Source organism: Hypanus sabinus, chromosome X1 (genome assembly GCF_030144855.1).
Source record: "Hypanus sabinus isolate sHypSab1 chromosome X1, sHypSab1.hap1, whole genome shotgun sequence".
Classification (NCBI taxonomy): domain Eukaryota; kingdom Metazoa; phylum Chordata; class Chondrichthyes; order Myliobatiformes; family Dasyatidae; genus Hypanus; species Hypanus sabinus.
The window spans coordinates 21,578,118-21,599,347 of NC_082738.1; the positions used below are offsets into that span (position 1 = coordinate 21,578,118).

At 39.0% G+C, this 21,230-nt stretch overlaps 1 protein-coding gene across 11 annotated transcripts in view; it reads right to left on the bottom strand.

Moving 5' to 3' along the window:
• Window positions 1-21,230, bottom strand: part of LOC132384676 (sodium channel protein type 8 subunit alpha-like) — a 231,184-nt gene that overhangs the window by 169,778 nt on the left and 40,176 nt on the right. For all 11 annotated transcript variants that reach the window (XM_059956036.1, XM_059956034.1, XM_059956037.1 and 8 more), the window contains exons 2-3: window positions 16,424-16,542; window positions 2,515-2,604 (exon numbers count right to left, since the gene is read on the bottom strand). In XM_059956036.1, the coding sequence (XP_059812019.1) occupies window positions 2,515-2,604; window positions 16,424-16,542 (209 nt within the window). The remainder of the gene's footprint in view (window positions 1-2,514; window positions 2,605-16,423; window positions 16,543-21,230) is intronic.

A 21,230-nucleotide genomic window follows, 5' to 3' on the forward strand; every position in this document is an offset into this window, starting at 1 on the left:
TAACTCTTTCATTTCCAACTTAATGAATAATTTAATTTAAAAAATCCCAAATTATCTACTTGTCACTACCAGAGAAGATCATGATCTTCTCTGGTAGTAACTGCTCACCTGTTCCAGATTCAAAAGGCAGCATCCAAGTTAGATCTTGGCACGAGAGGAAAAAAAAAGTGTTCTTGTACTTCACTGACCACCGTTATTTTTTATTGGCAATCCCTATTTGCCTGAGGTGGTGGCAGTCAGCCACCTTGAACCATTACAGTTTAGCCAATGAAAGTACTTTAACCTTGCTGTGAGGAGCTCTAGGATTTTGACTCAAGGACAATGAAAAGATGACACTATATTGCTAAATCAGAATAGTGCAAGAAGTTGCAAGGAAATTTTGTTGGTCATTTTTCCATAGCCCTGCTATTCCTGTCCTTTCGAATGGTGACTGTCATATTTCCAAATGTTTCTCTGTTGGGATTTGCTGCTCTGAATGATACCCATGGCAGTTACTGCGTACCACAAGGAGGGGGAGTGAACGTGTAAGGTGGTTGCTGGGGCACCAATCCAGAAGATTATGTTCTGTATGGTTGGAGCTTAAGTGTTAGTGGAGCTGGACTCATCTAGACAAGCAGATTCCAAGCCACCATTCCACAATCTTTGCTTTGCAAATGATGGAAAGTCCGAGTTTGATGGCAATCTCTTGCTGCAGGTTTCCCTATCTCTGACTCTGCTTTGCAGTGCGTGGCTTGTCTCATTAGTTCTCTTGTGAATAATGAGACAATTGGCAGCTGGGGATTTGGCAATGGCAACACCAAGGAATGCAAAGTATGGAGTTACTCTGTGAGATGGTTATTGGCTGGGATTTCTTTGCAACTCATATTACTTGTCAATTACCAGCTCAAGTTGGTATGTTTTCCCTGGATTGCTATTTACAGCCTTGGGCTGCCCCATCATCTACATAGCTGCACCTTCAACAATTTTCCACATTAGAAGTCTTCATTTCTGACCTTAAAGCAAGGAGAAGATCCTTAATGGAGCAGATGAAGACCCAGGATACTATCCGAAGGCTCTTTGAAGTCATAATCAAATGATCCCTCAATTTCAAGGATAGTCACAAATTTTACCTCTGAAATTCAGATCTTATTACACCCTTGGTTCAGAAAGGGACTCAAACTAAAGAAACAAGATTCCTGAAGGAATACAACTCAATTAAATGATCAGGGTCCTGGCATGTGCCATTGAAAACCCACCAACTGACTGAAATAAACAAATTCCCAGAAAGTAGATCAAGTCTGATACTTCCTGTCTGCACACTTCAGTTAGATAGCCTTGATTTATTACAGAAACTGTGTCTATGTTGAGAAAGAGCACAATAGCGTTCAGTTCTAACAGTTTTACACCATTGGCTCAGCTGCATACAACATATTGGCAGAAAATATGAAGACAGAGCATCTTATTTTCTATGCTGTCTATAACAAGGGTTTCAGGAAATCCATCCACATCCCTATAATGGGAAACAATATTACTTTGATTTTTAGAGATTATAAATCTTTATTTACTGCATTGCACAAGTTTTTCTTGCCAGAATGCCAGCTAAAAATTGGTTGCATGGTACTTTAGGAAGCCCAATTTATTGATAACACTTTACTCTAGTTCTATGAATGTTATTAAAAATAATAATCTATTCTAATACGTAGAATCAAACATCCAAATTCAAAGTACATCACACATCTTTTAAGGTAGGTGAGGATGGGATGCCCTGCCATTTTTTCTGCTCTCCCCATCAGATATCTTTAATAGTTTGTAGGATTTATTTATGGATGTTTGCTCTTCCCTGCAGATTATTATACCTTTACAAAGGTAATTATTACCCTTGAAATAATCTAACAGGACAAAATTGGGCATTTGGTTAATGCAACGGGAAACACAAAGATATTAACTAAACTCAGTTGTGATGCAATATTTTCTGATATGGCAGTTAAAACTAATTCACTCTTCTCCCCAAATTCATTTGCAGTTGGAAGAGATACTGTATGGATGACCGAATAGATCTGGAGAAAGCAGTTGGCAGGCTAGCATCAAAGTGAGATTTATTACATTCACATGGAGTCCAACATAAACTCCAATTCCATAACTCTGATGAATGTGGCAGCTTTATAACCATTTCAAGAGCCAAGTATTTATAAGCGTCAGGGAATGTGGTAATGAAGTTGTGCTTAGAATAAAGTTATCAAAACCAAACTTTTGCTTTTTGAATAATCCACATTGAAATACCTTTTAAAAATGCCATTTCTTCAGATCAGCTCAGAACAAAACAAGAATGGAATATCCATTTTATTCCACTTGAGGCACCAGCAAAAATTCTCACTTCTCTTTGGTGTGCACGCTGCTCATTTTTAGGACAAACCGGAAGGATCCATAGCTTCCTCATTCCCTTTACAAAATGTCTTGTGTTCATTGCCATGCACAGTACAGTTTGACAAGTTGAGAGAGAACATTCACAAGGAGCAAATAAAGAGAGATACTTACTCCACTTGCTTAGACCAGTCTGGGGGTTTACTAAAAGTCATGAATACGCAGTTGGTCAAAATAGTGGCCATAATAATCATGCTGAACACTGTAGATTGGAGTTAAGGAAATCATACTTATTCCTGGTGTTCAATAATTAATACATTTATTAGATAACAATGCATTTTCATTTCCATGCTGTTACACATTTGCCGGCTTCTCCCTTATCAACACGGATATGCATTAATTAACATGCTACCTGGATGATATTAAACTATTTCTTACACTACTGAGATCCTATAAGATGCCCAGAAGGTCAAGCCTCTCTGTTCGAGTTTTAGCTGCTGGCACCCAAATGTAAAATTACCTAATTTTCAACACCATCTCACTACTGTCAGGTCTCCTGCAGGTAATTGAGTGTGTATATTAAAACATATTCAACTTCAGCAACAGCAAGACTTAGCAAAACCAAAGGGAGACCTGGCCTGTGGGACTGGCAACTTTATTCCGTCAAGAATGGCAGGCAACATGCATCATTCAGATGCTGAACACGAAGCTCAGCATTCATACTAACCTCCACCAGGGAACTGGGCTGTCTTTAGACCATTCAGTTCTATGTGGATGAGCCATTTGGAAAGTTCTAAAATATGCAGAATACCAAAAATTTATTGGAAGACAACAATTTAATTTGCTTGAAATTGTGAATGAATCATTTTCCTTCAGGTTTCAAATGAAATGTCATCTGCAAAGGAAATATTGGCACTCAAGTATTGTACCATCATAATCAATGTTCTATTCTTCCTCTTGACAATGGAACTGCAAGGCCTTCAGGCTTTCTTACAGGATCTCTACAGTTTATGTAATTCTTGCCTTACTTTTCTGGAATCCCAAGCAATGTGCCAGATACAAGACATTTAGAATGGATAGTACACCAAACCAACAAAAAAAAACACACAAAATGGATGAAGCTACTAAAGTGCATAACAGTGAAAACAGTTGCAATCATTGCCTTCACAAAATAAAAAGTGTAGGTTGGTTATAAGAGCAATGACAACTTAAAATAAGGAAATATAACATGTAACTGCAGTGCGAGCAGCAAAGAATGCCTATTATTTGGATGACTAATGAAAAGATGACCATCTGTTCTATGATGGCTCTCAATGAAACAATTCCTATTATCTGTGCAAATCAACTGCTTGTGTCACCATTCTAAAAAAGGAACATTCAGTCAAAAAGGTTAAAGCAGAAAATGCTGGAAATTCACAGCGGTCCAATCAGCTTTCAAATGAAGAAAAACTAACCTGACACAACCCCTTCCATTGGATACAGATCCAGCCTGTAGTATTCCTTCAGATAATTGAAGGAGACATCTTTCTGCACCCTGATTGATAATTTTATTTCACGAGTATTGTTGAATGCCCAGTCTCCATTTTCCAGCTCACAGATACGTGGATAGCCTACACAATGGATGGCTTTGGTCCAAAAATCCATAATCTAACATTGTTGACCATTTAGCAATGCAACTTGTAAGATATCCAAGACTGTCTGCTGGATAGAAAGTTTGTTGTGGGGGGAGGGGGGGGGGAGGTAACCTAAACCCCAGTTTTGGAAGGACTGGAGGTGGGTGTTAAAAAATTTGCTCCTAATTCTGCATAAAACAACAAATCTCATGCAAAGAGTGCCTGATAGAAGTGAATTTTCGCTTTCCTATCATTCAGGCTGAGACTAATATAACACTACCAAAACATAGCAGGAGGAGATCTACTCTGCATCTAAATGCACTACACCACACATGAAACACAAATTTGGCATTCAAAACAGAAAATCCTCCATTTTCCTGACAACGAGAGCTTGAATATAAATATCTTTTGAGTCCAACTGATGGAATAAAATTGGCTTCACTCTTTTGGCCTCTGATTAAACCAGATTAACCCAAGTTTCAACAGTCACAACCTGTTTCCTATACATTCAAACCCACAGCACAAAATTGCTTTAAAACACCACTGATACCAATCATGGTAAGAAGCCACTTAATACCTGGCTGCAAGAGAAAAAAGTCTACCACTGCAAACAGGAGGTGCTGCGGTGAAGTAACAGGTGAAATATTGCTTAGAGTGCCAAAAGCTTTGTTACACATTTAATCTGTCCCTACACCTCACTTAAGGATTATTAGATACTAATACAGGATGCCCAAAATATGAAATAGTCAATTCTTCAATGGGCACAGAAGTCACAAAAAAAACTGTTCTTAAGATTTACACCCAACTGTTAGCCCAAGGACCCAATGTGTATTTCCAGCATTTGGTGTAATTTTTGCTTTCAAATTTTCAGGCAGCAGCATTTTTCTATCCATATACTATTAAAATACATCAACCTCAACTGCCACAGCTCAAATAAACTTAATTCTTATTTTAAAATCACTCATAATATCTATAGCACTTTGAAGCTACAGACTACTTGCAATATCTGACTACTTTGAAACAGCAAGGGAACAAAGACTTTAATGCATGGCATTGATTTGCAACTCATTTGTTCCCGCTTCTTTGCCTGTAATCAGAGGATCTCAGTGGCTCATTTTATTAACCAATCAGCAGCTGGAAACACTGCGGTTAATGGAGGAGAGCTGCCGCTTGCGAGTTGGCTGCTCTTCCGGCTGCAGGTGGCTGGCTGGCTGGCCTGCTTGCGTGCCTATTGCCTATTAGCTTGGCTGATTCATTGCGAGCAATTAGCATCCGTTTGGCTGGCTTGTTGGGAACAATTTGCATTCTGAGCACCAGCTTGACTGGCTGGCTAATTGCATGCAGACTGGCTGGTTGCTTCGTCCTTTCTTTTTACTGTTCTCAACCAGATTTTGCTCTCTCATTAAGTTTGTATCTCACATGCTTCACTCTAAACTTGTACTTCAACTTACCATTTCAAAGGAATTTTAATGGAAGTCTGTGTTATTGATCTTGACATGGATCCAATTACTGCTGTGGAATTTTAGGGCATTTAGATACATATTTTTCTATTATTCAGAACAGCTTATTAGCTTGAGCAATATCAAAGCAATACCGAAGGCTCACAGTCAAGAATGAAGCAAGTTCCCTTGCTCTCTCTGTTGGGGAGTTTTCCTAGCCATTGGATAGAACATGAGAAAGTACAAGAAAGAGCACAACGTGGAAGTGAACAAGGTATATCTGGTGATGAATACAATGAGGTAACGCAGATGGAGGCTGACATGAAGTCAGTCGCTCATGATGATCCAACCACCTCGCAAATGTAAAATTAGTTTGGTAACCCAGACAAGTTTGATGAAAACATTAATTGGACTATGTTGTGTATTTAATATTTCGGTAAGATTTGAGTAATATTACAAATGTATTGTTTAAGCATTCTTTGTTTTTTTCACATTATTACTGGTCATACGCAAGAGTGAATGGCACGCGTCATTACACCACCACATCAAAGAGCACACCTCCCAAAAGTAAAACGAAGTAAACATACACCTTTTATGCCAGGCTTTTACTTTCGACTAATTTATGGAGTTACAAAGTGACGACAAGGAAGTTTTAAATGGACCTGAGACAACCACCTACCTGTTGAAGCACAGCAAAACATTAGATTTTTTTTAAGCATAGTGAGATGTTAGAGTTTTTAAAAAAAGTCGAATAATGGACAAACTTTATGAGTCATAAACAGTGAGTACTGGGTGTAAATAATTTTATTTTAAAAGGCAGAAATGACTGACTACATCGAAAAGATAGACATGTTCAATTGCACAACACATAACTGGGTGATGACAAAGGAGTGCCAGTTATACTGAGTACAAGTGTTGGAAGAGCATACAGTTTGCTTAGGAGTTTGACTGCTCGAACCAAACCAGCCAAAATGAGCTTTGTTGATATTGTGAATGTAATGCAGGAACATTTCGAACCAAAACCACTGTTGACTACAGAATGCTTTATGTTTCATAAACGGAATCAAAACAAAGGGGAGTCCATTTCAGTGTACTTGGCTAAATTGAAGAAATGTCTGAGCATTGCCAGTTCAGTGATGGTCTTAAGATCACATTATATAAACTAAATGGCACGTGTCATTACAGCACCACATCAAAGAGCACACATTCAAATTGGCCCCTAATTGAACAACAATCCACATTTAAAAGAGCAGTTGAAATTGCTGTATCAATGGAAACTACAGCCAAAGATACAATTGAATTTCAGTCAGGAATGAAAGTGAACGTGAACAAAACTGTAGCATCTAAACAGGAACCTGACTGGCAGAACAAATTGCATTACTATTGTGGCAGGGACTCACATACACCAGACCAATGCAAGATTAAAGGTGAAACTTGCAGAAAATGCCACAAAGTAGGACATGTACAAAGAACATGTCGGACAGACAAATAATTTGACTGCGTAAGGAAGAGATAAAGATAAAAAGTCAACTTGCAGTTTCAAAAGAGCACCAATCTGCACACTGCTAATGAAAAATCTGACAATGATGAAAGTGACATTGGACTGCGTAGCCTTGAGATTTGCAATGTGAAAACTAACAATAGGTGAGCAATATGGCTTACACAAGAAGTGAACGATAAATTAATTAAAATGGAATTGGACACTGGCTCAGCTATTTGAGTCATTCCACAAAATGAGTTTTAAGAGCATTTCAAAGATACTGAACTGAAGCCTGCAGATATCCAGCTAAGAACATATACCAGAGAAGAGGTAACTCCTGTGGGAATGACACTCATTACAGTAAAATACAAGAACCAACAAACCACATTGGGCTTGTACGTGGTAAAAACAGGAGGGTCAGCATTGTGGGGTCATGATTGGCTGAGACAACTACAACTTGATTGGAGATTCATCCACCATTTGCATGCCACATTGCCTGTAATAGAGTCAACTGAAAGCGAATTAAGAAAGGTACTAGATGATGCCACAGCAGTGTTCAAGGATGGCACTGGAAAACTCAAACATAAAGGGTAAAATAGTTCTAAATGAAAATGCCACACCCAAGTTTTACAAAGCCAGTCCTGTTCCTTAGACCATCTGTGATAAAGCAACCAGTGAGCTAGATCACATGGAGGCTGAAGGAATTCTATCTAGGGTTGAGGTGGAGCCCATGGGCAACTCCAGTTGGTGCCAGTACCCAGAAAGAATGGGTCTGTCAAGATCTTTGATGATTTTAAGATCACCATCAATCCATTACTGAAAGTAGATCAATATCCTCTGCCCAGGATAGAGAATATCTTTGTAAACCTTTCTAGAGCAAAACTCTTCAGCAAAATGGCCTACCTACAGACGGAGATGGAAGAAGAGTCCGAAGTGTTTCTCACCATAAACACTCACAAAGGGCTTTATCTCTATAATAGGCTTATTTTTGGAGTGGCATCTGCACCTACACTCTGGCAGAAAGCTATAGATCAGGTGCTGCAGGGCTGCCCAGGTATTCAGTGTTACCTGGATGACACCATTGTTACTAGTGAGGATGACAAGGAGCATCTCCAAAATCTCAGAACAGTGCTAAAAAAAAAAACGATAGGAAGATTATGGGCTCAGAGCATAACATGCCAAGTGTGAATTCTTTAAACCAAGCATCATTTACTGTGGTTACACTATTGATGCACAAGGACTACACAAGTGTGCTGAGAAAATTCAAGCAGTGCTGGATGCCCCAAGGCCAAAGGACATGTCACAGTTGTGGTCCTTTTTAGGATTTGTCAATTACTATAACAGGTTCCTGCCAAACCTGGCTACTGTGCTCCACCCCTTGAACTTATTACTACAGGGCAGGAAGAATTGGCAATGGACAAAGTGCAAGGTTGCTTTCCGAAAGGTAAAGGAAATGGTGACATCAGACACTGTACGCACACATTATGATCCACACTGTCCAATGAAGCTTGCCTATGATGTATCGCCTTATGGTATAGTGCAGTCATGTCATGTTATGAGTGATGGAAGTGAACAGCCCATAGCTTTTGCATCAGGTTCCCTTACCGCTGCAAAGAAAAATTATGCACAGATTGACCGAGGCCTCAAGTCTGCTCTAGCTTCTGTATTTGCATAGAAGGTAGGTTTGTGTCCTCCCCACTACACCACCAGAAAAGCTCAACTGTTGGTTCACTTCTGAGTTTAAGTTGTGCATTTTTTTTTCCCCGCTGGGTGCTTAGTTGCTTAATGCCGTACTCTTCATCTGAAAAATGTTTGACAGCTCGCCTTGATAAGTAGCTTGTAGGTTATGGTTAAACGTGGCTGCTCGTATCTAATCACCACTAATGAAATCCTATTCTCATGAACTGTGTGTTTGAAGGCTTTAATGACACATTAATACCGGTAACAAAACAATGTTTTTTATGAAAATGCACATCAAGTCCCTGTACCCTGGTTCTTACTTTGCTGTGCTGACCTGGTCTCGTATTGTACAGAATTTACAGCAGCTAAGAACATTGTCATGGATAGAAATATTTATCTGGCTCTTTCAGCCAGCCGGGGTTTTGTTAATTTACCATTCACTGCAAAAGCGTTCACTTGCCTCTTTATCCATTGTGCAAACCTGCACAAAAAGAATCGAGCTGTTCTGTTATGCTTCACAACTCCAAAACAAAAGAAAACTAATCGGGAAAAAAGAACATGGAGCCAGAGATAACTTTTGTATGGATAGTTTTTTACTTTATGGAGGTGTGCACTTATGGCATGATTCATAATGACGAATGCCCTTCACGTACTTTCACATATAACCTGCAATTAATTAACCAACAAAGAATGCTTAATCAAACAACATATTTACGTTAATCAAATATTACTGAAATATCAAATATGCAACACTCCTCCCTGCTTAGCTATAAACTTCAACTCAACATAGAATGCATCTCAATGATATACACAGTATATGACATAATACAACTACTATATCGACATTCACAGCATAGGAAATTTTAAATTGTTCCATTCAGGCCTAAAGATTTGATAACTCTGGAGGATTTCTTGCACTTGTGAGATAACATCTTTCCTGACCCGGGAGGTCATTCTGCTTGGCAGGTGGGGGGTTATATGGGAGGCAGGGTTTAAGGGTTGACACAACATTGTGGGCCGAGGGGCCTAGACTGTGCTGTATTGTTCTATGAGGTGAGAGGGAAAAGAATACAAACTGGAAGGTGAAGGTGAAGCTAGGCGAGGGGGAAAAAGGGGAAAATAGTTGGGTGGGGGAGGGGAGATGAAGTGAGAAACCGGGAGGTGATAGATGGAAGAGGTAGAGGGCTGAGGGAGGAGGAAGATGAAAGGAGAAGGGGGTACCAAGGAAGAAAGGAGGAGGGGAACCAGAGAGAGGTGGTGGGCAGGTGACGAGGTGAGAAGTGATAATGGGGCGCCAGAATGGGGAATGGAAGAAGAGAGAAGGGGGAAGGGGAGAAATTACTGGAAGTAAGAGAAATCAATGCTCATGCCATCAGGGTAAAGGCTACCCAGTCAGAATATGTGGTGTTGCTCCTCCAAACTGAGAGTGGTCTCGTCTTGGCAGTAGAGTTGTCCATGGCCCAACATGTTGGAATGGGAATGGAGGTTGGAATTAAAGTAGTTGGCCACCAGGAAATCCTACTTCTTGTGGATGAAACAAAGGTGCTCGATTGGTTCAGATTTTTGTTCTTGGATCAGTTTTGGGTTTAGATGTGGCACTTCCCAAATTCATAAGCCCTAGGGCACAGGGAAGATCAGCAACACCACCACATTTGCAGTGAGCTACTGGGACGGATCATAACTATATGGGTGCAGCTTTGTAAACTCAGTCAAGTCAATGTTGGACCACCTATTCTGCTGGAAGTCTGGACTTGAGTTTATGGCTGAATTTTAAATGGGGAAGAGCTAACCAGCATCTTATTTATGGCAAGTGAATTTCTCAACAAGTCCTTCACTGTTAACAAGTCAAATGTTTGCGTTCAACACCCCTAAACAGGGGGCTCAAATTTGGAAGCAGAAGTCACACCTGACCATCGAGTTTAAGACATTCCACTATGGAATTATCATGTCAATGTAAAGTAGGTGCACTGCATACATTGTCCAAGACAAATAATGATCCTAATTATTTTGAGCATTCCATGAGAAACAGTGTGTCCAGTGTGAAACCCCATCTCTTCAGTCTCCACTTTTAACTTTTAAATACAAAACTGATACCTCTTAGGAGAGCAATGTACAGAATGCAAAGGAGCTACGGTGATTACCAGAACCGGATGGAAAGTTTGGAAGATGGATCCGCAGCCATTGACTTGTAAGAAATTCCTAGGGCATTCTAATCATGAACATGATTATTATTTGTACAGTGTTAGCTCTCAAGTCTCAAGGAAACTTCAATGTCATTCTAAATGCCATTAGGCATGTGCAATTTAGTACCCAGATGAATCGGTGCTCCTCTCTATTTGTGTAACTGTTGCCTGTATCACATTCCCATGTAACAATGCTTGCCTTCTTGTCCCAACAAGAACCAAAGATGAATACATGTGGGGTTAGTAGAAGCCATATACTAAAAGCAGAGGAGATTTGAGGATATTGCCAGGATGAGTAACTTTCAGCTACTCAGTACAGAGGTATGCCCACAAGATTGTGCACATAACTGAAGGCAGATAATGACAGAGAAGTGACACTAAGATTATTAAAATTAATAAAGTTCCAAAGGTAGGCAAACAGATCAGGGCCCATTTTGTTTAAGCAAAGTCAATAACAAGGGGAAATAAACTTAAGTTAATCAAATCAAAAATAGAGATCATTGTTTTAAAAATAGCATGTTTTAAGAGGATTCTGGGACTCTGACCGAAGGCTGAAGGCACAAACCCTCAAGTTTAAAAAGCAACAACACAAGTACTTCAAGAGCTATAATTTACAAGTCTGAGGACTACCACTTTATGAGATTGACCCAGGAAGATCCATTTTCAGACAGTATGGATACAGAGACAAAAATGTCCTTTAATGGTGGAAAGCAAGCTGATGAGAACACTCTTCTGCATGCCTCTCAGGTTGGGAGGAACAAACTTTAGAAGTTTGACTTGGTACAGCACCAACCACACTCTATGCACAGAGGCAGGCGACTCATGAAAAGTGATGCATTAAGTTGGCCAATGCACTCTGCACTGCTTATTTACTTTGAGGAGCACCGAACAGTTGGGCATATCTGAAAACAAAATGGGAGCAAAATGGGAGCCAGATAACTATTGTAGGAAAGGCAGATAATAGTGCTGAAGATAAGGTAGCTGGTTTACAAACAGAGGCAATACGAGGTGAGGAGAGGCTGTTGACAGGGCAAAATTGCAGTCAACAGGATGAGTTGCAATGTAAAAGGCAGACAAAATTGAAAAGGGTGAATACAAGACTAAAGGTGCTATATTTGAATGTGCACAGTATACAGAATAAGCTAGATGTTGTTGCAGCTCAGTTGCAGATTGGCATGTATGATATTGTAGCCATCACTGAACCATGGCTGAAAGAAGATTACAGCTGGGAGTATTGTATGAAAGGACAGGCAGGAAGGCAGAGGGGTAAACTGTTGCTCTGTTGGTAAATTGAAATCAAATCATTAGAAAGAGGTAACATAGGATTGGTAAGTGTTGAATCATTGTGGATAGAGCTAAGGAACTGCAAGGGTAAAAAGACCCTGATGGGAGTTGTACACAGGTCCCCCAAATGGTAGTAAAGATGTGACCTGCAAATTACAATGGGGGATAGAAAATGCACACTAAATGGTCAATGTTATAATAGTCATGGGGGACTTCAATACGCAAGTAGGTTGTGAAAATCAGGTTGGTGCTGGATTCCTGGAGGGGGAACTTCTAGAATGCCGATGAGATGGCTTCTTGGAGCAGCTCATGGTTGAGCCCACTAGGGCATCAGCTATTCCAGTCTGGGTGTTGTGCAATGACCCAGAATTGAATAGAGAGCTTAAGGTAAAAGAACCCTAATGGTAAGTGATCATAATATGATTGAATTCACCCTGAAATATGAGTGGGAGAAGCTAAAGTCAGATGTATCAGTATTACAGTGGAGTAAAAGGAATTACAGAGGCATGAGAGGAGTTGGCCAGAATTGATTGGAAAAGAACACTGGCAGGGATGATGGTAGAGCAGCAATGGCTGGAATTGCTGGAAGTAATTCAGAAGGCACAGGATATCTACATCCCAAAGAGGAAGAAGTATTCTAAAGAAAAGATGACACAACTGTGGCACACAAGAAAAAGCAAAAAATAGCAGGAAGTTAAGGAATTGGGAAGCTTTTAAATACCAACAGAAGACAACTAAAAAAGTCATTAAGGTAAAGATGGAATACGAAAGCAAGCTAGCCAATAATATTAAAAAGAATACCAAAAGTTTCTTCAGATACATAGGGTGTAAAAGAGGTGAGAGTGGATATCAGACTGCTGGAAAACAATACTGGAGAGGTAGTAATGGGGACAAGGAAATGGTGAATGAACTGAAGTATTTTTGCACCAGTCTTCACTGGAAGATACGAGCAGTATGTTGGAAGTTCCAGATGTCAGGGGTCTTCAAGTGTGATGCGCCATCAATAACTCTCCGAGACGCGAGGCGAGATATAGGCTTTTATTGGCTGGAAGAAAGAACAAGCAGCAATTGACCACCACACTACATCCTGGAGACTGAGAGGCCGGGCTCAGTCTCCAATCGCCTTTATACCGGGGTCCGTGGGAGGAGCCACAGGAGCAGGTATATGTAGTTCACCACAAAGTGTGCAAAGTTACCATTACTTGAGAGAAGGTTCTTGGGATACTGGAACATCTGAAGGTAGAGAGTCACCTAGACTAGATGGTGTACACCTTAGTGTTCTGAAGGAGGTAGGTGAAGAGATCGTGGAGGCATTAATCAATAATCACTAATCAATAATCACTAGATTCTGGAATGGTTCCAGAAGACTGGAAAATTGTAAATGTCATTCCACTCTTCAAGAAGGGAGAGAGGCAGAAAAAAGTTTTCTTCAAATATCACTTTTTAAAAAAAAACAACAAAGCAACTCTAAGGTTTTAGGAGTATCACACACAAAATGCTGGAAAAACTCAGCAGTCAGACAGCATCTATGGATGGAAATGGACAGTTGACTTTAAGCCAAGACCCTTCATCAGCAATTATTATTTTACCGATTAGTTTGCTTCAGTAGAAGAATGTGTAATTACAGAATACAAAACTTGAAAATTTAATCATAACATGAAGCCTCTAACCCCTCAAGCTAACTGTTAACCAAATTAAAGGGAATTTGTTTCTGAGCATGCTTATAGTTCTATTGTGTCAATCTTTGCAGTCTTCAGATGCTCATGATCTAAGCTGCACTTATTTAGCACATTTATCCTTTTCCCAAGCCACTTCAAGAGAACATAATCAAGAAAAGGGTTTAGCATTAGAGAGCAGGGTGGCTGCACAATTTAGCTTTGTTGAGATACTTAAGAGGTAAAAGGGTATGAAAAAATTCCAGGGTTTAGTGTTGAAGGCATAGTTGCCAACACTGGGGCAAGGAAATACATGAGATTCAGCAAAGTTGGTTTTGAAGGTGAATTGAATTCAAAGACTTCTAGCACTGCAGAAGTTTGTGAGATAGGGAAAGGCAAGGCCAAGTGAAGAACCGAACACTAAAATGGATTTTTAAAAAAATATATAAATGGGTCAATGGATCAGGAGTCAGTGAGCAATGCAGCGATGGATGAAAGGAGATGTTGCTGAACTAACGTTTCAGGAAGCAAGATGGAAGATGGGCCTGAAGAATTCTGAAATAGGCATATCTAGAGGTAATAAAGGCACAGTTGAGAACTTCAGCAGCAGACAGATCAAGAATTGTCTCCTCCATCATGAAAATAACCCATTTTCACTTCATTCGCATTTGATCCTAAATTAGAACACTTACATTTGCTGCACAATATTCACTTCAGTGAAGAAAGCACCGTCAGAGATTCCCCAATACAGCACTGAACTGCCACATAGACCATAAAATGGAACCCACTCTTGCACTCTAAGAATGGCTCAGATTTAATTGTTTATCAAGATAGCCCGCCTTGGTTGGAATTTTAGGGCAAGTTAGATTGATTATTAAAAGTGTATAAAGACAGAATTTTGGGTCAGTAGCCTGGTGCCTAAACTATAGTTCAACTGTGATGCAAATGGATGGAGAGGGAAGTCAGGATCAAACTCTGTTGCACAGCTTCATAGTGAATCAGCTTGCTAATGGTAAATCCCTTTCTGATAAACTGGTAAGGGTACATGGAAGATATTATAGAGAGGGGCTAGCAAGTCAAGGGAGGGGAGTGAACTGGAAAAGAATGGTTTCTAGGGAGCGGTAGGGGGAAGATACCAGACAACAAGAATTTTATTTGCAGAATTATATTCCAATCCTTGTTGTTATTAGCTTTTGATGGTAAGAATAGGGCTGAAGGTGGAAAATCTATCAAATGCGCTTCCAAGCTCGAAACACTAATAAATTAGTTTGTCTGCAAGAGAGCACATTAGCACAAATTTAATAGTTTCAGCTAAAAGCCTTGGAACATTAAGGGAACGGTCCATTCAATAACAGAGTGGATGCTTCACATCAATGCTGCAGAACCAATACAAGTGTAGTCCAAGTCCAGCAGAAATGATTGATCTGACATCAGAATCAAGTGAAGGAAGATCTCTTTCCTTCTCATCCTGGAAATGATCCTACATCATTATCAAGTAGAGATGCAAGGCTTTGAGCAGGTTCAATAATATACAGTGAGAATGCATTATGCTCCCTGTAATTCAAAATCAGCTGTGCTAACAGGAAGGGCAACAAAATTCCTTAATACGAGTCTTTAAATATTAGTGCACAAATGCTCTTATTATACCATCTGCTCTTATGCCATTTAAATTGTTTGATGCCTCCAAATGAAGTGTATATGAACGTACTAAACATTTGTTCATAAATATTTGAACAAGTTTGAAAGGCAAGAACAGACCAACAGTTGGAGAAAACCTGATAAATGTCAATGATGTTGAAGGAGGCATGAAGTAAGACAAAGTTATTTAGATCAATTAATCCTTGAGAATTCATTTCAGCTTTCTAGCAGAGTCATTGTTTTCTATATTATAAAGGAAGGTCATTACAGTGAAGCTCTATTGCAATTACTTGTTTATGTCAAGTATCATTTTTCGTATTTAATATAGATTTCCTCTTGGCAAAGGAAGAATTTCTTTCTTTTTTTCATGCAGCAAAATCATGAACCTGTCCTTTTTGAACATGTAACTTCATATAGCAGCCAAAGCAATTTCACCTCAGTGTGAGCCTCCAATTACAAATACTATATTCTTTCTAAAGATTTGTTTTAAAGAATGTGTTCAATTTAGAAGCCAGCCTACACTAAAACCATATAATATACTGATTAACATTCTACTGCCCTTATGCTTCTTACACCTGAATCACAAAGGAATGCTGTGTACTATTAAATACATTTCTTCATCTGTGCTAAATTAAATAATATATGGAAAACTATGGGGTTCAATTATGGTTTCATAATTCACGTTATTATTTAATCCTGGGAAATACAAAACTGACATCAGAGACATTGATAACATCCTCTTTACTTTCTCACTTCATCATTATGAAATTAGGTCAGAAAAGTTTAAACTGTCAAAATTTGCAACATCTCCGGAGTAATATTTTATACACACACCTAAAATATTTACAACAGCACAATATAGTGACGGCATAAGAACGAGGGAAGAAATCTGTAAGTCACCTTATTTGAATAGAACTGCTTGGATATATACTTATCACATGATGAGCACGTGATTGGATTCACCAATAAATTACATGCAACCTGATTTTGCATTTGGTTTGCTGATAAAACAGTAAATTGATGCAAAGTACAACACAGTAAATTTAAAATTGCCAGATTTTCATCTACTAGCACAAAAGAAAAACAAGATGTAAAACACTAAAAAGGATATGAATGTATCAAAATTTTAATAGCGAATCTCCTCAGTGGATTCAAGGGGCCTAAAATGTACATAGCAGGTGTGGCACTAAATCGGAAGATAGCTTTTCCTCTGTTTAGTACTATAAAGGTCTGTGAGGAGAAAAGAAGGAACATTGTTACACAGATGGTAAGCATAAGATGTTCAACACATTTTCATGCAGTAGATATATGCAATTTCAATGGACAGCTTGAAGAAAGATGGAGAAGATATTTCCAATTAATAGTTAAGAGATATTTTCAAAAAGTGGGCAGCATTTAAATGAATGAAAAAGTCAGATTGTGTTGTCTACAATATAATTTGCAAATTAGTTGTTACCAAATCTAAGTGACTTAATGCATAAAAACCAAGTGCTCCAACACAAATACAAGGATTTTAGTTCTCCGTGGAAAAGGTCACACAAATGGGTGACTCTTGAACTTTAAATTATTGAGTAGGGAACTTATCAGACAAGCAGAAGGCAGTGAATAACTTCAACACTTCCAATAAATTGGACAAATCACACTCAGATTAAATTAAAGCAGAAAACTATTTTCTTCTTCGTACCACATTCAATTGCACATTCTTTGTCATCACTTAGCTCTAATTTTCCACCTAATTCACTAATATCAATCTGACTACACAAAACAGTTTTGGGTGAAGACCTTTCAATCTTCTTGATATCAATCTGGAATACTACTCCTACATTCTCCATATAACTGTATTCTACTTACTTTTTTTTTAAATTTGGGAGTCTAAAGCCTTGGTTTCAACCATTCTTTCTACTTAACTATTCCCGTTATTAATAATTTTACATTTAATTACTTTGTATAATTGTGGTATCGGATATAAACCTTGTTGATACAGGTCTGCTGAATTCATGTCAATTAATGCTTATGATATATGATAAAGGACACGTTTCCGCCTTAACCAGCAGTCCAGATTTAGCTATAAAGTTGAGTAATATTTCTGGGATTGAGCAGGATTAATTTCCACAGACAAATAGCCAATGCTCAATTTCACTTCTATACATGATTTTGGTGCACAGGCTTGCTTTCATACACTCACTGTAATTTTTTTTATTTTGTTATATTTTTACATCAATTAGACATAGCATGCAAGTGCCAGTGAGTGAAAAATCTCACCTGGAGACAGTGTCAGCACCAGGAATGCAAAACCAAACAGACCAAAAACAGCCTTGACCCTCTGCAACCTCAAAATGCATTTCAGATATCCAGAACAGCTAAGCTAAGGGACCATAACTTGAGTGCAGCGATTAAGGTGAAGTCACGTATTTTTGTGGTGTGGAATATACTATACCCATTACCACCCTGTAAATTTGCTGCATCATCAACCATTTTTAACTGCAGATGCAATACCTCAGTTCATATCCCAAGATATTAAGAGAATTAAGTGCTTTCATGTCACTTTGGAAAACATACAATCATTAGTTTTTCTTTAAACATTGAGGAAAAATAGCATACACAGAATGGATAAATATTTGTGGCTTGAAATAGCTCATTATACTGTTAATTTTTAAGTATTAAGAAAGCAAGTCATATGAAATATTTTGAAATTTGAAGTGAAGCCACAGTCTTAGTCTTAAAACCTTAATGTAATCTGCACAGAAGCCTTTATCAATTGAAAAGTATTTCATTAAAATACAAGCAATTAAAGTAGTTCAACATAATTACTTACATATTTTGTGTGCATTGCTTTAGTTACCTTGAAATTAGAGGCTGTGGATCAGGGTAACCACTCATCAAGCTTTGAACTGCCTATTTTGGGGTTTAGTCACCCAGCAATTTTGAACCACACCAAACTAAGGGGTATTTCATCCACTGTTGAATATTGAAAATTGGCAGTGCAAACCATTTTTGCATTTGCGCATATGCAAGACGACCATTTGACATTTGCATATCATATTGACTCATATGCGCAGAGCTTTATTTAATTTTTGGATGAGCAAAATGGCCAACTCGTTGGGAGGTAAAGCAGCTTCATTGCCCCAAACAACAATCTGGTACTGGTAAGTATCACATGGACTATGTTAGGGAATTAGGGAATTGGACTATTACCTATCCAATTGCAGTTTTTGAATGGATTCTGTGGAATTTTTGCATGTACAATCCAAATACCCAGCTCTTGCACCCAAAGTGTAGTTACGTCAGTAAGGTTTTCAATATTATCATAAAAATAAATTTCAGATCTCAAGCCAAGAGCCAACCAAATTCCTTTCCAATAAAGCAGAATCTTGGTGTTACTGTTCCTAAGTAGAAGTGGTAAATGGAGGCACTATGCTGTTTGTTTATAAAGTTTATGATTGCACTTATTGACACAGATGACAGAACAAAAGTAGAGCAAACTTTTGGTGGGTGTTCCAGCAGATCAAAAGGAATATCCCTATTTTAGTCATCTTACTAAGTAATTTCAAACTTGGGTGTTATTTGCACACATTTGTAATCCAAGGCAGGCCAATTAGAGTCCCAATGTCATAATACACTATTAGGAATGTGTTAATAGAACATTTAAAATATCACTGAAAAAAAATTAGATCCCCGAGTAAAATTAGCCTTTACAATATCTGAAGTACTGTCACAAAAAGAAAATCTCAGCAAAAAGATAAACAGATCAAAATGTAGAAACTATATGCAACGTCAACTAATAAAATGACAAACATTAACACATCATATAATATTGCAACAGGATCCTTTCAAGAATATCTTTTGCTTTAATAGGCAAATCTCCTTTGACCTGTATGTTCTAATTCTTGGATCATTAAATGTCACCATTTGATTTTAAAACAAAATTTCTTTCACCAAGACCCAAGACATAACCTTCACTGAAAACTGTATAACTCTGTATGACTGAGTTTCCCATCCCCTACTACCTACCAGCTTTCAAAATACAAACCAAAGAACTGCACTTATTAACACCTTCCCTCCTTTTACTTCCAAATTCATTATCTCAACGTAAGGCACCTGAGCTCAAATTCATCAAAGTATGCTTCACGTATGTTATTCCAACAAATCAGAATTTTTAGGATTATGGGAAGCAGTTCCTAAGAGTTGTCATAGCTAGGGCTTGGTAGTGGGGATAAGCTCCCACTACCTATTAACTGCTCCAAATAGCATGCTTCTCAAATAGCCGCTGACAACCAAGTCCACCTCCTGGCCTTCAGGTGTGGCTTAGCTCCTAAGCCCAATGGAACCGTTTCTACTGACAGAAGAAGGAGCAAAGACAGGTTATTGGCGCTTGAAAAACCAGTCGCTTCAGGCAGATGGGGCTCATCAGCTGTGGTTCCAGCTCATCTGGGAGAAGAAAAACTCTGATCTCAAACCTCCGCTGCCTTCCTCATGGGGAAGGCTTCAGGAGAGTTCTCCGAGGAAAGCTCTGGAACTGGAGTTGCTTAGGCAGACCTACACTGAGTTCAACACTGACTGGTGACTCCTGCAACACTCCTAGTGCCAGAATGCATCAGCCTCTGGATTTATCAGGGGGAGCCTGCCATGTGGGCAACATATCGTACTGCCCTAGCTTGCGCATCATGTAGACAGCTGACTAATCCTGACTAATAGAGGGCCTCATATGGGATTCAGGCTCTTGCATCAACAGCCATTCCACAACATGGGACCATGTACAGAATGTGCAAGGCACTTTGACAAAACACTTGATGCAGCACAGGTTTCAGGCTGCAAAAACTTGAACAAGAAAACGGCAATGCACAATGATTGCAGGACAACGGCATAAACTTAAGCAAAGAGTTTTGCATTCATACTGCAATTTAGCGCATATGCCATTAATGCCGAATTACATCAACTGGCATTCTACAAGTAAAATCAGCAACACTTTTGCGCTCAGCAAATCCTGCAATGTCAGACTTTTGCGTAGCATTTAGGAATAACAGCCTATACATACCCTTTGCTAATGTTCACCTGAACAACAAGTAGTGTTTCATCCAACAGATGGCGGAACATCTGACGCTATGGCACTTCCTTTGCACAGCATAAAAGTGTGAATCTAGACCTAGAGCAGGGCTTGAATCCATAGCTTTAATTTAGCTAGGATGCTACTGACTGATTTCATTCCGACAGAAAGATTAATTCAAAGTGGAAAAAGTCCAAATCTGGAGAGCGCGTAGAGGGAAAATGATTAGATTTTTGACCTTTCAGCAAGTGTATTGCTCATCACTTTACTAAGCCAAATAACCAGATGATCCCGGATTCCCCGTTGTCTGTAGACACAGTGGAGCAGAACAGTAGGGCCAATACTGACCTCAGCACCATTTCTGCTCCCAAATATTTGCCAGCGGCAGGTGCTGTAAGGTGCTTGTGCCCGAACATTTAGGATGGGATTCGGCTTAGCTGTGACAATCTTTCATTCACCTGTAAAACCTACCAGCCAAGCAGTGCTGGAGGCCAAATAAATGAAGGCAGATCGACTTCTTCGACTGCCTCTAGCAAGCATATGCGCCTTTGAAGAAAGTGGCCAGAAAATTAGATGCAAGTACACAGAAAACAAAAAAAAAATTGCAAGTAAATGGTCATCATTTAATATGTGTTCTCACCATTTAATATGTAGGATTCAACCTGTACAATGTCATTTCTAGAATCTGTCATTCTCATTACAGTTTCCTTTGAAATTTCTTGCACTTTCATATTACAGAGCTGGAGCTGGAGCAAGGACAACCTGAGTCAACTCTTACCAGTCTTGTTCTAGATCAAAGATTTAAATATCATTTGCACTGCCAGATACAAAACAGGTTAACCTTCACCATTTCCCTTAAAATGTACATTCCCCC